At 42.9% G+C, this 13,233-nt stretch overlaps 1 protein-coding gene across 1 annotated transcript; it reads right to left on the bottom strand.

Moving 5' to 3' along the window:
* Nucleotides 1-440: 440 nt before the first annotated feature.
* LOC110623271 (exopolygalacturonase) lies at nt 441-5,371 on the bottom strand. The gene is made up of 5 exons (XM_043960170.1): nt 5,240-5,371; nt 4,978-5,156; nt 4,225-4,730; nt 3,915-4,137; nt 441-654 (listed from the first exon to the last, which is right to left on the bottom strand). The coding sequence occupies exons 1-5, from the start codon at nt 5,369-5,371 to the stop codon at nt 441-443; spliced, it is 1,254 nt and encodes a 417-aa protein (XP_043816105.1).
* Nucleotides 5,372-13,233: the final 7,862 nt, after the last annotated feature.

The following is a 13,233-nucleotide window of genomic DNA, read 5'->3' as shown; positions in this document are numbered from 1 at the left end:
TGGCATCACTGTGTCCGCTGCGTCTGCTCCTACTCCTTGGTGACTGGCCTGACCTACATTCCTGGTAGCTAACCGCTGGGCTTGTACCACCCTGGGCGAAGTAGGACAGTCACGCGCAAAGTGCCCTTCTTGTCCACACTTGAAACATGTCGTTGTCCGTGCAAGACACACTCCCTTATGCGGCCTTCCACAGCTCACACATTTTACTCTCCCTCTACCAGAACTTGAACCAACACCATACCCCAGACTAGCCTTTCGTCCCTGCCACAACCTGTCTTTCTTCGCCTTTCGACGGCCTCTACCCTTCTTTTGCTCTCGTTTAGCAGCTGTGCTCAGAATGGAGGGCTCAACTTCTCCTGAACTTGCGGTCTGAGCATCCTTCGTCTGCACATCATCTTCCGAGTTGCCCATACTTTCTTCATCCATATTCACTTGCACACCTACATCTCTTCTCGCATGCTGTCTCCGGACACTCTTCCTTGCTCCCTTCCTTCGTTGTTTACCTCTAGCGACATCTCAGGGTTCCTTGATGATTCCTTACTGCCAACTCCTCCTGACTGCACTCTTGGCAGAACGGGGGAAAAAGTGTCCGTACCGTCCCACTCAGATGGATCTGACTCCACAAACTGACTCGCATCTTGCATCATCACTCGTCTGAAACACAACAGGCACACAGGCACACATCAGCTTCACATCATGTGAACAAAACACAAAACACATGAAAAGCAGCCTAACATAGGGTCCATGTAGCAAACACATGAACTCTAAAACACATAGATATCATGGATGATCCTGTCACCAAAAGCCCTCAATCTAGCATAACATGCCATGACTAACTGTGCCAAAGGCCATACCTGGTCTCTCAACTCATCTTAGATCATAACATAGCATATCGAGGACTAAGGGATCAGTCAACATCCATCATACCAACAGAAATGCACATGCATCAAACATGGCATTACACATCATCAAGCAAGACATGACTCCTCAGCCTATCCTAGTGGACATGATCTTTCTCTCGATCTTTCTTATTGTGCTTGCCCTCCTAAAGACAAAAACCTCTTTCCGATGTGAGATACCTCTAATCCCTGAGCATCTTTGCTCATGACACCGTACTCAACACCGTACTCAAGAGGCCCTATGCTCTGATACCATCTGTAACAGCCCGGAAACCGATACCCCTCTGTAACGGCTCCAAACTGCTCGGCGCTAGGATCCAGATCGGCTTAAGGCCGCCTAGACCCGTAGCAAGCCTGCTACTGAACTCTGGGTACCTGCTCAATCCCATACATGAGCCAACTAAACACTAGCTTTGAAAACCTTTTCTGTAAAACTACCAGGCTTAACCTTAAAATCACAGCCTTCAAGGCCGACACCAGTGATCTCCTACCACACTCAACCTCTATGCACTATGTCTGAAAACATAGAACCCACTCTCTCAGGGTCAGCATATCACAGGTTAGCATATACATGCCACTCTATCACAACCTAGCTATGCTATTACAGCCAAACACGGCAACTCATGCTCACTCTGCTTTTCTCATAGCTCACTCTGCTAAACTCTGGCCTTGCAAAACTAGGGTTAAGGGAATGGGGTGAGCTACAAGAGCCCAGTGAGTAGAAACCATAAAACAGTTCATTCATTATATGCTTTCATGGACTGTGTCACAACACAAACATCTCACATCTCGGATTAGACATGATCCCAGAACTCCCTCTGTCGGTGCCCGGTCCCTATGGACTCCCAGGTCACTACATGTACTAGAGCCCGGCCCCTAACTGCGGAGCTCCCAAAGGTCTTATCTAGCCATAACAGGTAGCGGGCTACTGAGATCGCCTTGGTCCATCCCATCAACAATAACAATGCAATGCAGCATATTCGTGATCTCTAATGCAGTACAACCTAGTATCATATGGCATCCATGATGCGTATCTCATGTTCATACTGTCACTATCTTAACCCTTAGCTTTAAAACATGCATAGTTAGTTCTACTCACCTGAAGCCAAGCTGTGGCTAACTCTGGGCCAACTCTCACACTGGAGCTAAACACCTCGCCTCAGGTCCGATCCTACACAGGTGGACTCACATGAGGTGCCAAACAACTCTAACATAACTCTAAAACAACGCTTAAACACCTTCCCAAAAACCCCCTAAAAGATCCTAGAACAATCATGCAAAGCATGCAAAAGAAGGCTGGGCAGGACACGTTCGGCGGCCGAATGTCCTATCTAGAGACGAAACTCGCCTACTTTCGACGTCCGAATCTCCTCTTTCGGCGGCCGAAGCCTTCGGGGGCAAGGTTCGGGGGCCAAAACACACTCTAGAGACAAAAGTCTCAACCTTCGGCGGCCGAACCTCCCCTCCAGAGATGAAAGTCCAATCCTTCGGGGGCAGGTTGAGGCAGCCGAAACCACCTCCTCACGACATTCGGCGGCTGAACCCTTCTTCGGCGGCCGAAGCTGGGTTCTCCAGTTAGGCAGAACCTAGCTCACCTCATGCACAACTTCCCCCAAACCTCACTCAACATGCATCCCAACACACATAGCAAGCATATACTCAAATATATGCACAAAGGGGTCCAAAACTACCTAAAAACCCCAACAAACAACACCCATAACACATAAACATACTCATGCATAAAAACCCTCAAAAACATCCGTTTACACCTCACCATGCAACTCTACCCTTTCCCTCCATAAAACTTGCTTAAAACACTAGAAAACACAAGGATCAACACTTACCTCTTCTAGAGCAAAAGCTGGTGTGATCCTAGCTTCAAAACATGAGAAACCAAGCTCCTCAAGCTTCAAGCTCCACAACTTCCTCTTTTTACTCAAAACCTTCAACACCAAGTGAAAACTCATGAAAACCTTACAAGATTTGAGGAAAACACCATGAAAACATCCAAGGAGAGCATAACCTCACCTTTGACTACCAAGAGAGCTTCCAACACCCTCCATGGCCGGTCAAAGGGGCTTAAATAGGTGGCCAACCGCCTTTCCTTCGGCTGCCGAAACTGCATACAAAACCATGCAACATTCGGCGGCCTAACGTGAAGTTTCGGAAGCCGAACCTATAGCACTTTCGGCGGCCGAACATTACCTTCGGCGGCCGAACCTGCATTTTGCCTCCTTGGTCTTTTCTCTTCAAAACTCATTTCCTTTCCTTTCAAAACCATAAAACACTTAAAAACATGTTGAAAACCTGTAGAACACCTTGTAGAAAACTTCAATTTACCCTTGCACTACCCCTCAAAACAAATCCGACATCCGCGATTCCACCGAACGGTAGGAATTCCGATGCTTGAACGAGCCGGGTATTACATCAACTATAAAATAAAAAACAATTTATAGCCACTAATTATTTTTCCTCTCTCTCTCAAAATTCACTCAACTCAATTATTCACAATTTAGTCTAACTGCATGCTACCCTCTTTCCGTTGATTCTTCTCCTTTTGAAATTGACTATTAGTTAAAAATAAGTTTAAATTAAACTCTTTAAATAATTTTTTTCTCATAAAAATTCTACTTAAAACTTTTAAAATAAAATTTAAATAGTAATAAACTTTCTATTTTATTTTGAACTACTAATTTTATTTAAATTGGCATCAACACCATATATGATACTAGGTTATATTATTAGCTTCAAACAATGGATAAAATTAACCATAATTTTGCTACGTAAAATAGAATAACGCATAAGAAAATATATTAGCAAATTTAAAAAAAAATAGCAAGATTTGATTCATTTTTTTATCAGTTAAAAAAATTGTAACAACAAGATATGATTAAAAAAATAATAAATAATTTTTTCTCTATAATTGTCGGATATTAATAGTAGGAGACCTCTTAATGTTCCTCTATATATAATTAACTACAAAAAAAATATGTAACAGTAGATGTGACTTTTTACTTGCATCCCTCTGGAATCTTCCCTACAATTGTTAGCTTAACATCAATACATTCAGATTTTGCTGGGCCTTCAGGACCACTATATGTCAAGTCAATGTTCGCAAGTTCCACTTTTTCACATGGGATTCCACTGCTACATATAAGTTGAACGGTAAGAGCAGTCGCAGAAGTTCCCTTTATATTTTTGAAGCTAACATCACTAATCTTCACTTTAGATGGTTCCTGAAAAAAAAAAGAGAAGAAATAATTATTTATACAAACAATAAGTAATTATCATATAATAATATATTGTTTTGGAATAGTTATCATCTTTTTATTGCATTTATTCCATGGACAATACATTTGATCTACAATAATAGGATTGGAGACATTTTCCATTGTAATATATTGGAAATGAATATTAGTTGCAGTATTAGGAAATAGTGCAGGCCAAGTTTTAATTCTAACACCATTAGTTGTACCGGTGAGGGTGCAATCGGAAACGGTAATTCCGGAAACAGGATCTTCATTCTCATACTTCCCCAAGCTCCCTATGCTGATGTCATGACCTGGTCCACATGCCACTTTTGTGATTTTTAGATTTTCGGTTCCATCACCAATAGAGATACAATCATCACCCGTGCCTATTTTGGCATTAGATATAGTCACTCCCTTTGATCGCCCAATATGAATTCCATCTGTATTAAGGCTACTTTCAGGTGTACTGACTTTGAAGCCTTCAAATGTGAAGTCCTCACATCCCAATACATTGACATAAAAGTACTTGCTATTAAGAGACGTTATGTCACGAACTAAGCCTTTGGTAATGAAGTTAAACCTGATAAAAAATGTAAAGCAATAAAAGCATTTTAGAAAAGTTTTGGTACGTAATTACAATTTATGGTAAATTTAAATTAGTAACATTTTGTAATATCATGTAAACTAAAAAAAAAAATACCATAGGATGTTTCTTGCAATTTTTTGGATCTTTGTCACAAGATACTCTCTTCCATGCAACTTCTCCTTGACCATCTAAAGTTCCTTTTCCAGATAGTGTGAATTGATCAATATGGTTAAAATTAAACCAACCATCCCCCCCTGCAAGCTCTGGTGGGGCTTGCACGGTTCCCTGAACTTCTACCTCTATTGCCCCTTTGCAAGGACCTGTAACATTCACTATACCTGCCAAGAATGTCCCTGCTGGAATCAATATTTTGCTAGATCCTGCTGCTGCACAAGCCTCTTTCCAAGCATCCGCTATAGCCTAAAAGATAAAGGAAAGAGAAAGGTAAGAATTTTAAGTTTAGCTAATATCCTAATATTCATGAGTGAATTATATGTTTATACCTTACTTGCATCTGCTTTTCCATTAGGTGCTGCACCAAATTTTGTTATATCAAAAACAGCTGGCTGTGCTTGAATAAGAGAGAAATTTATGAACAATAGAGATACAATTGAGAAGATTATTTTAGTATCCATTATTTTTTTTGCTTCCTTCCTTCTTTTATTTTTAATAAAGATTTTACAATGATGAATTGATTTATCTTTCTATATGCTGCTTTATAAGGCTAAAATTTACCAAATTTAACTAAATACTAATAATATTTTATATATTTGGTATTAAACAATTTTTTTAGAACCTCTGTATTTGGAAACGTTGAATGTTCTAAGCTAAAAATAGATTCCCAAAATGTACCATGTGTTATATCATCCATATCTCATGTTGTGGTTATGATGACATGTAGATAATTTCTCATGTAATTCTTAAAGCTAAAGATTATTTGTTGGAGAAAGACTTAAACAGGTTGATTTTTTTCACTTTTGATGTTTTAGTAAGATAATAAACGATTGAAGAATAAAAAGAGAAAAATTATGTCTAGACTTTGAAATCTGAAATTAAGGTAGTCATGGGCGTAATGAAAGACACAAGGAAATAAGGAACAAAGTGATAGCGGTTGTCGAAGCCGTAAAAAATAAACCTATTAAACAATCAACAATTAACTTGTAGATAGTGGCAATAGGGTCGAACCACAGGGATTTGGCACCAAATATCTTCCTAATAATGACTAAGGCAAGTAAATAGCAAAAATAAAAAGGGGGTTTTGTTTTAAAGATGTACTAAAGCTAATTAACAATAGAAAGCAAATAATTTAAAGATGAGTAAATCAATAAGAGAAAAGCTTCTAGTTGAAGTATGGATCTATTTCAGATTGTTTAGAATTGATCATTGATTATTTAACGCTCCTATTTATTCCAATAAATTAGTTTAGGATATGGAAGACGCTTCTCACAATCCAAATTCCTCCTTAGTTCTAGTTTGATTAGGAAACGTTCGCTGATCAAACACTAGTTAACAAGTTGCCAAGGAATGTCCTTGGGGCTTTTAGCATCGAACAACTGTTAACTGCATTAAGACTTAGAGAAACCCAATTCTAACCTTGCCAACCGCGTAGTCAAGTTTAGATTATGCAACTTGATTAAATGTGTGTTTAAATAATCTACACAATTACGAACCTAAATTATTCAAACAATTGTTACTCAAGCAATTAAAAGCAATAGGCCTAAATTGATTCCAAAAGCAAAGCAACAATTATAGAAAGATCAAATTGCATAAATATTAAAAATAAATAGAAGTTTAACAATGGAGATTTAAATCTCCCAATTCATCACAAATCTGAAATTTCCAACTTCAACTAGAAAAGAAAAGTGCTTAGCCACTCATGGTGGACAAAATCACAAAAGAAAAGAAGAAGAAAAGAAGGAGACAAGCTGCTGTATTTTTCTGCAGAATTGCTGAAGATGAGATGCCCTAGGATTGATCTTGAAGTGTTTGAGAGGGGTTAGGACTTCTTTATTTTAAATCTTGAATTTCTGCACTTTCCCGCTTTGCTGTCAATTTTTGCTGTCAGTGTGATCGGGGCGGTGATTTGGGCAGATCGCTGCCCCAATTGCTTCCTGTGAATCAGTCCAGTTTTCAGCTTTCTATCTCTGCTTCCTCCACTTGATTTGGGCAGTGATTTGGGCAAGTTACTGACCCAATCACTTTTCTGTCATTTTCTGTATTTTTTCTGCACTTTTCTAATTTCTTCCTTTTTTGTAAAAACAAGATAAAAACCATAAATTAAGCTGAAAAATGTGTAAATAAGCAATAATAAATATAATAAAAATGTGGCTAAATTATGCTTGATCAAATACCTCCACACCTAGCTTTTTGCTTGTCCTCAAGCAACAAACAACTTAGTCAATCAAGCCCCTTTTTCTTTAGAGCCTAAGTACCACTTTATCAGCCCCCCTAGACTCCTAAATTGAAGTATTACAGTATATGTAATACCCGTCTAGACTCCGGTATCGGAATCTCTACCGTCCGGTGGAATCTCGGATGTAGGAAGCCTTTAGTAGGGTAGAAACATGTTTTCATAAAATGTTTTGATGTTTTTCATGATTTTAAATGAAAAGGAAATGAGTTTTTGCATGAAAACAACCTTGGAAGAAAGCTCAGGTTCGGCCGCCGAAACTCAAAGTTCGGCCGCCGAACATGCAGGCATTTTGGGTGTGCCTTAAGCCCCCGAAGGCATAGGTTGAGGAAAGTCCAGGTTCGGCCGCCGAACCTCAAGTTCGGCCGCCGAACATGGCATGCATGCGGAGGCACGTTCGGCTCCCGAACGTGGCCTGGCCAGCCACTATAAAAGGGTCCCTTAACCGAAAACGGGCGAGTTTTTCTCCCCATTGTCGACCAAGGTGAGCTCTCCGCCGTTCCTCACCAATCTTTGAGTTCTTCCTTCAGATCTTTCAAGTTTTTCACAAGTTTTCACCTTGTTTTGAAGATTTTCGAGTTTAAAGCAAGTTTTGGAGTTTTGCGGTTCAAGAACTCAAATCTCTCCCATCTCCGAGCTAGGGTCGTTTTCCCTCTCGATCTACAAGAGGTAAGGGCCGATCTTGAGCTCACTACATGTTTTTAACAAGTTTTAAGTTGATTCTTGAAGAAGAAATGCATGAGTAGGGTTTTATGAGTTTATGGTTTATGTTGGATTTTGGACAATGTATGTTGGATTTGAGTTGTTTGATGTGTTGTAGTTGGGGTTTAAGGTAGTTTGAGACCCCTAGGAGCTTGTATGCATGTTTTGGTTGAGCTATATGCATGATGGTGTGAGTTGGGAGGCAAATGTGCATAAAGGAGCCACGTTTCTGCCCTTTTGCAGAAACCAGGTTCGGCAGCCGAAGGAACTTTCGGCCGCCGAACATGGCTGGGGAGGCAGGCCTTTCGGCTGCCGAAGTTGCCCCAGAAAAGAGACTTTCGTCTCTGTCTGGGACTTTCGGCCGCCGAAGGTGCCGCCGAACCTGCCTGGGTTTCGGCTCTGGAGGGACTTTCAGCCGTCGAAGGTGCCGCCGAACCTGCCCTGTTCAGCCTTCCTTTGCATGTTTTACATGATTGTTTTAAGGTGTTTTAGGGGGTTTTTGGGGGATGTTTTTAGAGATATGTTCTAGTTGTTTGGTCCCTCATTTGAGTCCACCTGTGTAGGTTCGGACCCAAGGAACCGAGGACCCCAGCAGTGAGTTAGCTGCATCAGTCTTTGTCAGAGCTAGCCAGAGGTGAGTAGAATAAACCTTATGTTTTTTTAAAGCAAATGAATTATACAGTTGAGCATGTTCATGCATCATGAATGCCATGTGATGAAATAGGTTGTTTGCATTAGAATCCACGAATATGTTGCATTGTATTTATGATGTTGATGTGGATTGGTTATTGGATGACCCTTTAGTCCTCATATGATATGATGATGCTACGGCATGAGATGGTATGGAAGTCCAGGTTGTACCCATTCTACGTCCCTGGCACTATGTAAGAGAAAGTCTAGGTTGTACCCATTCTACGTCCCTGGCACATTGGTATGTATGATATGTTATGTTAAGAGAAAGACCGGTTGTACCCAGTCTACGTCCCGACACTTTGGAATGTAGAGGACTATTGGTGACAATACCATCCGAGATGTGATTTGTTGTGATGTGTTGCATTACATGATGGCATGAGATTTTAAATATTATTTTCTATTATTCTGCTCACTGGGCTCTTGTAGCTCACCCCTTTTCCCTAATCCCCCAGGATTGCAGGTATGGGCTAGACAGAGAAGTCAAGAAGAGTAAAGTCATATGTTTGTAATAGATAGGAAGTGGACATGATAAATTGTATAATGATGTAAAATTGAATAGTTATGTTATGTATAATGATATTGAGGTTTAGAAGTGTGCTTGACCATAGTTTATTGTAATCCCTTGTTGATACATGATCTTAATGTCTATTGATGTTTATGTTTAACCAACTCAACTTATGATGTATCGCCCATTGGGGCATTGATGAGATCCCACTGAGGGGTCAAGTTTATGATTATGTTTAGTGCATGCACAGGTTGAGTTTGGTGTATGAGGAATGAATGAAAGAAAAGTTTTAAAATTTTTATGTGTGATTGTTGATCATGTATGGGATTAAATAGGTTTACAGGTTTCATGTCTGGCTTGCTACGGGTCTCGGCGGCCTTAAACCGATCTGGATCCTAGCGCCGGTAGCAGTCCGATTTTCGGGTCGTTACAGAATGGTACAAGAGCCCTAGGTTCATATGGTCGGACCTAGAGTGTCGGGCTCATAGATGTTATAGAAGATCAAGCACAATAGGAAGATCATGTCCACTAGGATAGGATGTAGAGTCCTGTCTTAAATGATATGTGATGTATGTGATGAGGGTTCATGTGTGCCCACATGAACCATATGATGCTAATGTTTGTTTGTTATGTGCTGCCTTTCAGAAAACAAGATGAGGGGAACTCGTCGATCTGTACAATTGACTGGAGTTCCACCTGAGGATGAGGGCACGAGCGCCCGTCCTCCTGCATTGCCTAGGGCAATGTCATGTAGATCAAGCAGAGAAAGAGTGTCAAGGGACCCTAGAAGGTCTTTCGATGCTAGCAGAAGGGGGACAGATAGAGGAGGAAGTTCTTCAGATGTGAGGGAGGTTATGGAAGAGGACCAGAGGAGGGATGGGAATCTGGATGTCAGCATGACGGAAGAAGGGACAGGGGAGTCACAGGGAGGCGTTCAGGCCTCGGGGTATGGTTTTCCACCCCATTATCCACCCTTCCCACAAGGTTCAGGGTATCCGATGGGAGGCACATCGGATTACTCCAGCTTTAGCCCCTACCCTACCTACATGCCTTATCCACCTTTCTATCCACCTCACCCTCAGTACCCAGCTTATCCACCCTCACCCTTTTATCCTCACCCGGCAGACCCCACCTCGGGGAATGCTGCACCCCGACCTCCACCACCTACAGAACCAGCAGCCCCAGTTACTCAACCTTCTAGACCTAGCTCAGCCAGTGGGAGCAAGGTCAAGATGATCGACTACATGAAACTAGGTGCTCCTCAGTATGAAAAAGGGGATGACCCATTTGTGTATCTTGAAAGGGTTAAGGTGATCACAGATGAGATTGGGGCTGATGACAGTAGAGCCATTCAGATGGCTGGGTTCACGCTTAAGTGCAAGAAGGCATGAAAGTGGTTCAAGAATTATGTGAACTCGAGAGTAGACAGCATGTCTTGGGAGGAGTTTGCAAACGAGTTTGCAGGATGGGCTTTCCCAGATAGTTCAAGGGAGCTGAAGATGATAGAGTTTGAGCAGTTGAGGCAGACTAATGAGATGGGTGTAGAGGAGTTCACAGACAGATTCTTGGAGCTGTTGCCATTTGCAGGGCAAAACCTTGACACAGACCAGAAAAGGTCAAGGAGGTATATCATGAAACTCCACTCTAGATATTCCTCCTTGATCCAGTCAGCAGATAGGGAGAGCTTCCATGCCATAGTGGATATGGCCCAGAAAATGGAGGCCAGTGCCATCGTTCAGGGAACAGTTAAGCAGTCAATGGCACAGCCTTCTGGTTCAAAGACCCCAGGATCTTCTTCTCTGAGTGCAGCAGCTTCAGGTAGCAAAAAGTGGAGTAACACCACTAGGAAGCCCAAGAAGAACAAGTTTTGGAACAAGGTCAAGTCTAGTCTGGGACTAGGTAGTGGCTCGAGCTCTGGTGCGGATAATGCAGTTTGTGCAAAGTGTGGTAAGCCACACAGGGGAGTTTGCCGGGCTGGGACAGCAGCCTGTTTCAAATGCGGGCAAGAGGGACACATGGCTCGGGAGTGTCCTAGGGCAGCTTTTGGAGCACAGTCTCAGCAGACAGCTTCTGGTAGTGTAGCGCAGCCAGCAGCTCCAGCCACGACTCAGGCCAGTGGCAGAGGCAGAGGGAGAGGGGCAGCCTCTTCTTCAGCGGGTTTCAGAGGTGAAGGTCCATTAGCTCCAGTACGGATCTTCACGATGACTCAACAGGAGGCAGATGCATCTAACACCGTGGTGGCAGGTAATTTAGTCATTGGTTGTTCAGATGTGTATGCTTTGATGGACCCTGGTGCATCTCATTCTTTTATTGCTCCGAGAGCCGTCCAGAGGTTGGGGTTGATGATCTCTGAGTTAGAGTATCCTTTCTGGGTCAGTGGACCCAAGTGTGATCCATCAGTGGTAGAGTCAGTCTGCCAGTGTAGTCCTGTGTTTGTTGAGGGAAGATGCTTGTCCGCCGACCTAGTGGTTCTAGATTTGACAGATTTTGACGTCATTCTAGGGATGGATTGGCTATCTACCCATGGTGCTACCTTGGACTGCAGGGACAAGGTAGTCAGGTTCAGAGGTCCGGATGGGTCAGAGGTTGTCTTCAGGGGAGACAGGAGGGGTACACCTAGAGGTCTGATATCAGCTCTTCAGGCTCGTAGGTTGCTTAGGAAGGGATGTCAGAGGTATTTGGCTCATGTGAGAGAGCTTAGCAGTCAGGTTAGAGAGCCCGCCTCGGTGCCAGTGGTTAGAGAGTTTCTAGACGTCTTCCCAGACGAGCTGTCAGGTTTACCACCTGCTAGGGAGATAGAGTTTGAGATAGAATTGATGCCTGGAACCCGACCGATCTCTATCCCTCCCTACAGGATGGCTCCAGCCGAGTTGAAGGAATTGAAAGAGCAGTTGCAAGAGCTGGTAGAAAAGGGCTTCATCCGACCGAGCACCTCACCTTGGGGTGCACCAGTCTTGTTTGTCAGAAAGAAGGATGGATCCCTTAGGCTTTGTATCGACTACAGGCAGTTGAACAAAGTCACTACCAAGAATAAGTACCCGTTGCCTAGGATCGACGATCTATTTGACCAGCTAGCCGGAGCAGGTTGTTTCTCCAAAATAGATCTGAGATCGAGGTACCATCAGCTAAGGATAAGGGAAGAAGATGTGCCAAAGACAGCTTTCAGGACCAGATATGGGCATTTTGAGTTCCTTGTAATGCCGTTCGAGTTAACCAACGCCCCTGCAGCATTCATGGATCTCATGAACAGAGTGTTTAACCAGTACCTGGATCACTTCGTTATTGTCTTCATAGATGATATCTTGGTGTATTCCAGGAATGCAGAGGAGCATGCCCATCATCTGAGGTTGGTTCTATAGACCTTGAGGGAGCATGGCTTGTATGCCAAGTTCTCTAAGTGTGAGTTCTGGCTGAGGAGCATTTCATTCTTGGGGCATGTTGTGACAGAAAATGGGATAGAGGTGGACCCCAAGAAGGTAGAAGCTGTGGCTAACTGGCTTAGACCCACTTCAGTGTCAGAGATCAGAAGTTTCTTGGGTTTGGCAGGTTACTACAGGAGGTTCGTTCAGGACTTCTCAAAAATTGCAACTCCTCTGACCAGACTAACCAGGAAGAATCAGAAGTTTGTGTGGACCGACCAGTGCGAAGAGAGTTTTGAAGAGCTTAAGAAGAGGTTGACTTCAGCACCAGTGTTAGCTCTGCCATCTAGTGATGAGGACTTTACAGTCTTTTGTGATGCGTCCCGTGTGGGACTGGGTTGTGTACTGATGCAGAATGAGAGGGTGATTGCTTATGCTTCTAGGCAGCTGAAGAAGCATGAGTTGAATTGCCCCACGCATGACCTAGAGATGGCAGCAGTAATCTTTGCACTCAAGATGTGGAGGCACTACCTCTATGTGGTTAAATGTGAGATCTTCACGGATCATAAGAGCCTGCAGTACATCCTGAGTCAAAGAGATTTGAATTTTAGACAGAGGAGATGGGTAGAGCTACTGAGTGACTATGATTGCAAGATTCAGTACCATCCGGGTAAGGCGAATATCATGGCAGACGCCCTAAGCCGGAAGTCACTAGGCAACCTATCCCACATCACGGCAGAGAGGAGACCAGTGGTGAAGGAGTTTTACAAGCTCATTGATGAAGGTCTACAGTTGGACTTGTCTGGTACAGGTGCTTTGGTAGCCCGG

The sequence above is a fragment of the Manihot esculenta genome, chromosome 9, assembly GCF_001659605.2.
Source record: "Manihot esculenta cultivar AM560-2 chromosome 9, M.esculenta_v8, whole genome shotgun sequence".
NCBI classification, from domain to species: domain Eukaryota; kingdom Viridiplantae; phylum Streptophyta; class Magnoliopsida; order Malpighiales; family Euphorbiaceae; genus Manihot; species Manihot esculenta.
The sequence above is the reverse complement of the archived record's forward strand: the minus strand, read 5'-3'. Positions and strand labels throughout refer to the sequence as shown.

What these genes read in the sequence shown, in the direction of transcription:
- LOC110623271 (XM_043960170.1), bottom strand. Translation starts at nt 5,371, where the DNA reads ATGGATACTAAAATAATCTTCTCAATTGTATCTCTATTGTTCATAAAT. An exon ending in GAAAAGCAGATGCAAGTAAG is followed by an intron (nt 5,157 to 5,239) that starts GTATAAACATAT and finishes TTTATCTTTTAG; the next exon opens with GCTATAGCGGATGCTTGGAA. An exon ending in CTTGCAGGGGGGGATGGTTG is followed by an intron (nt 4,731 to 4,977) that starts GTTTAATTTTAA and finishes ATTTTTTATCAG; the next exon opens with GTTTAACTTCATTACCAAAG.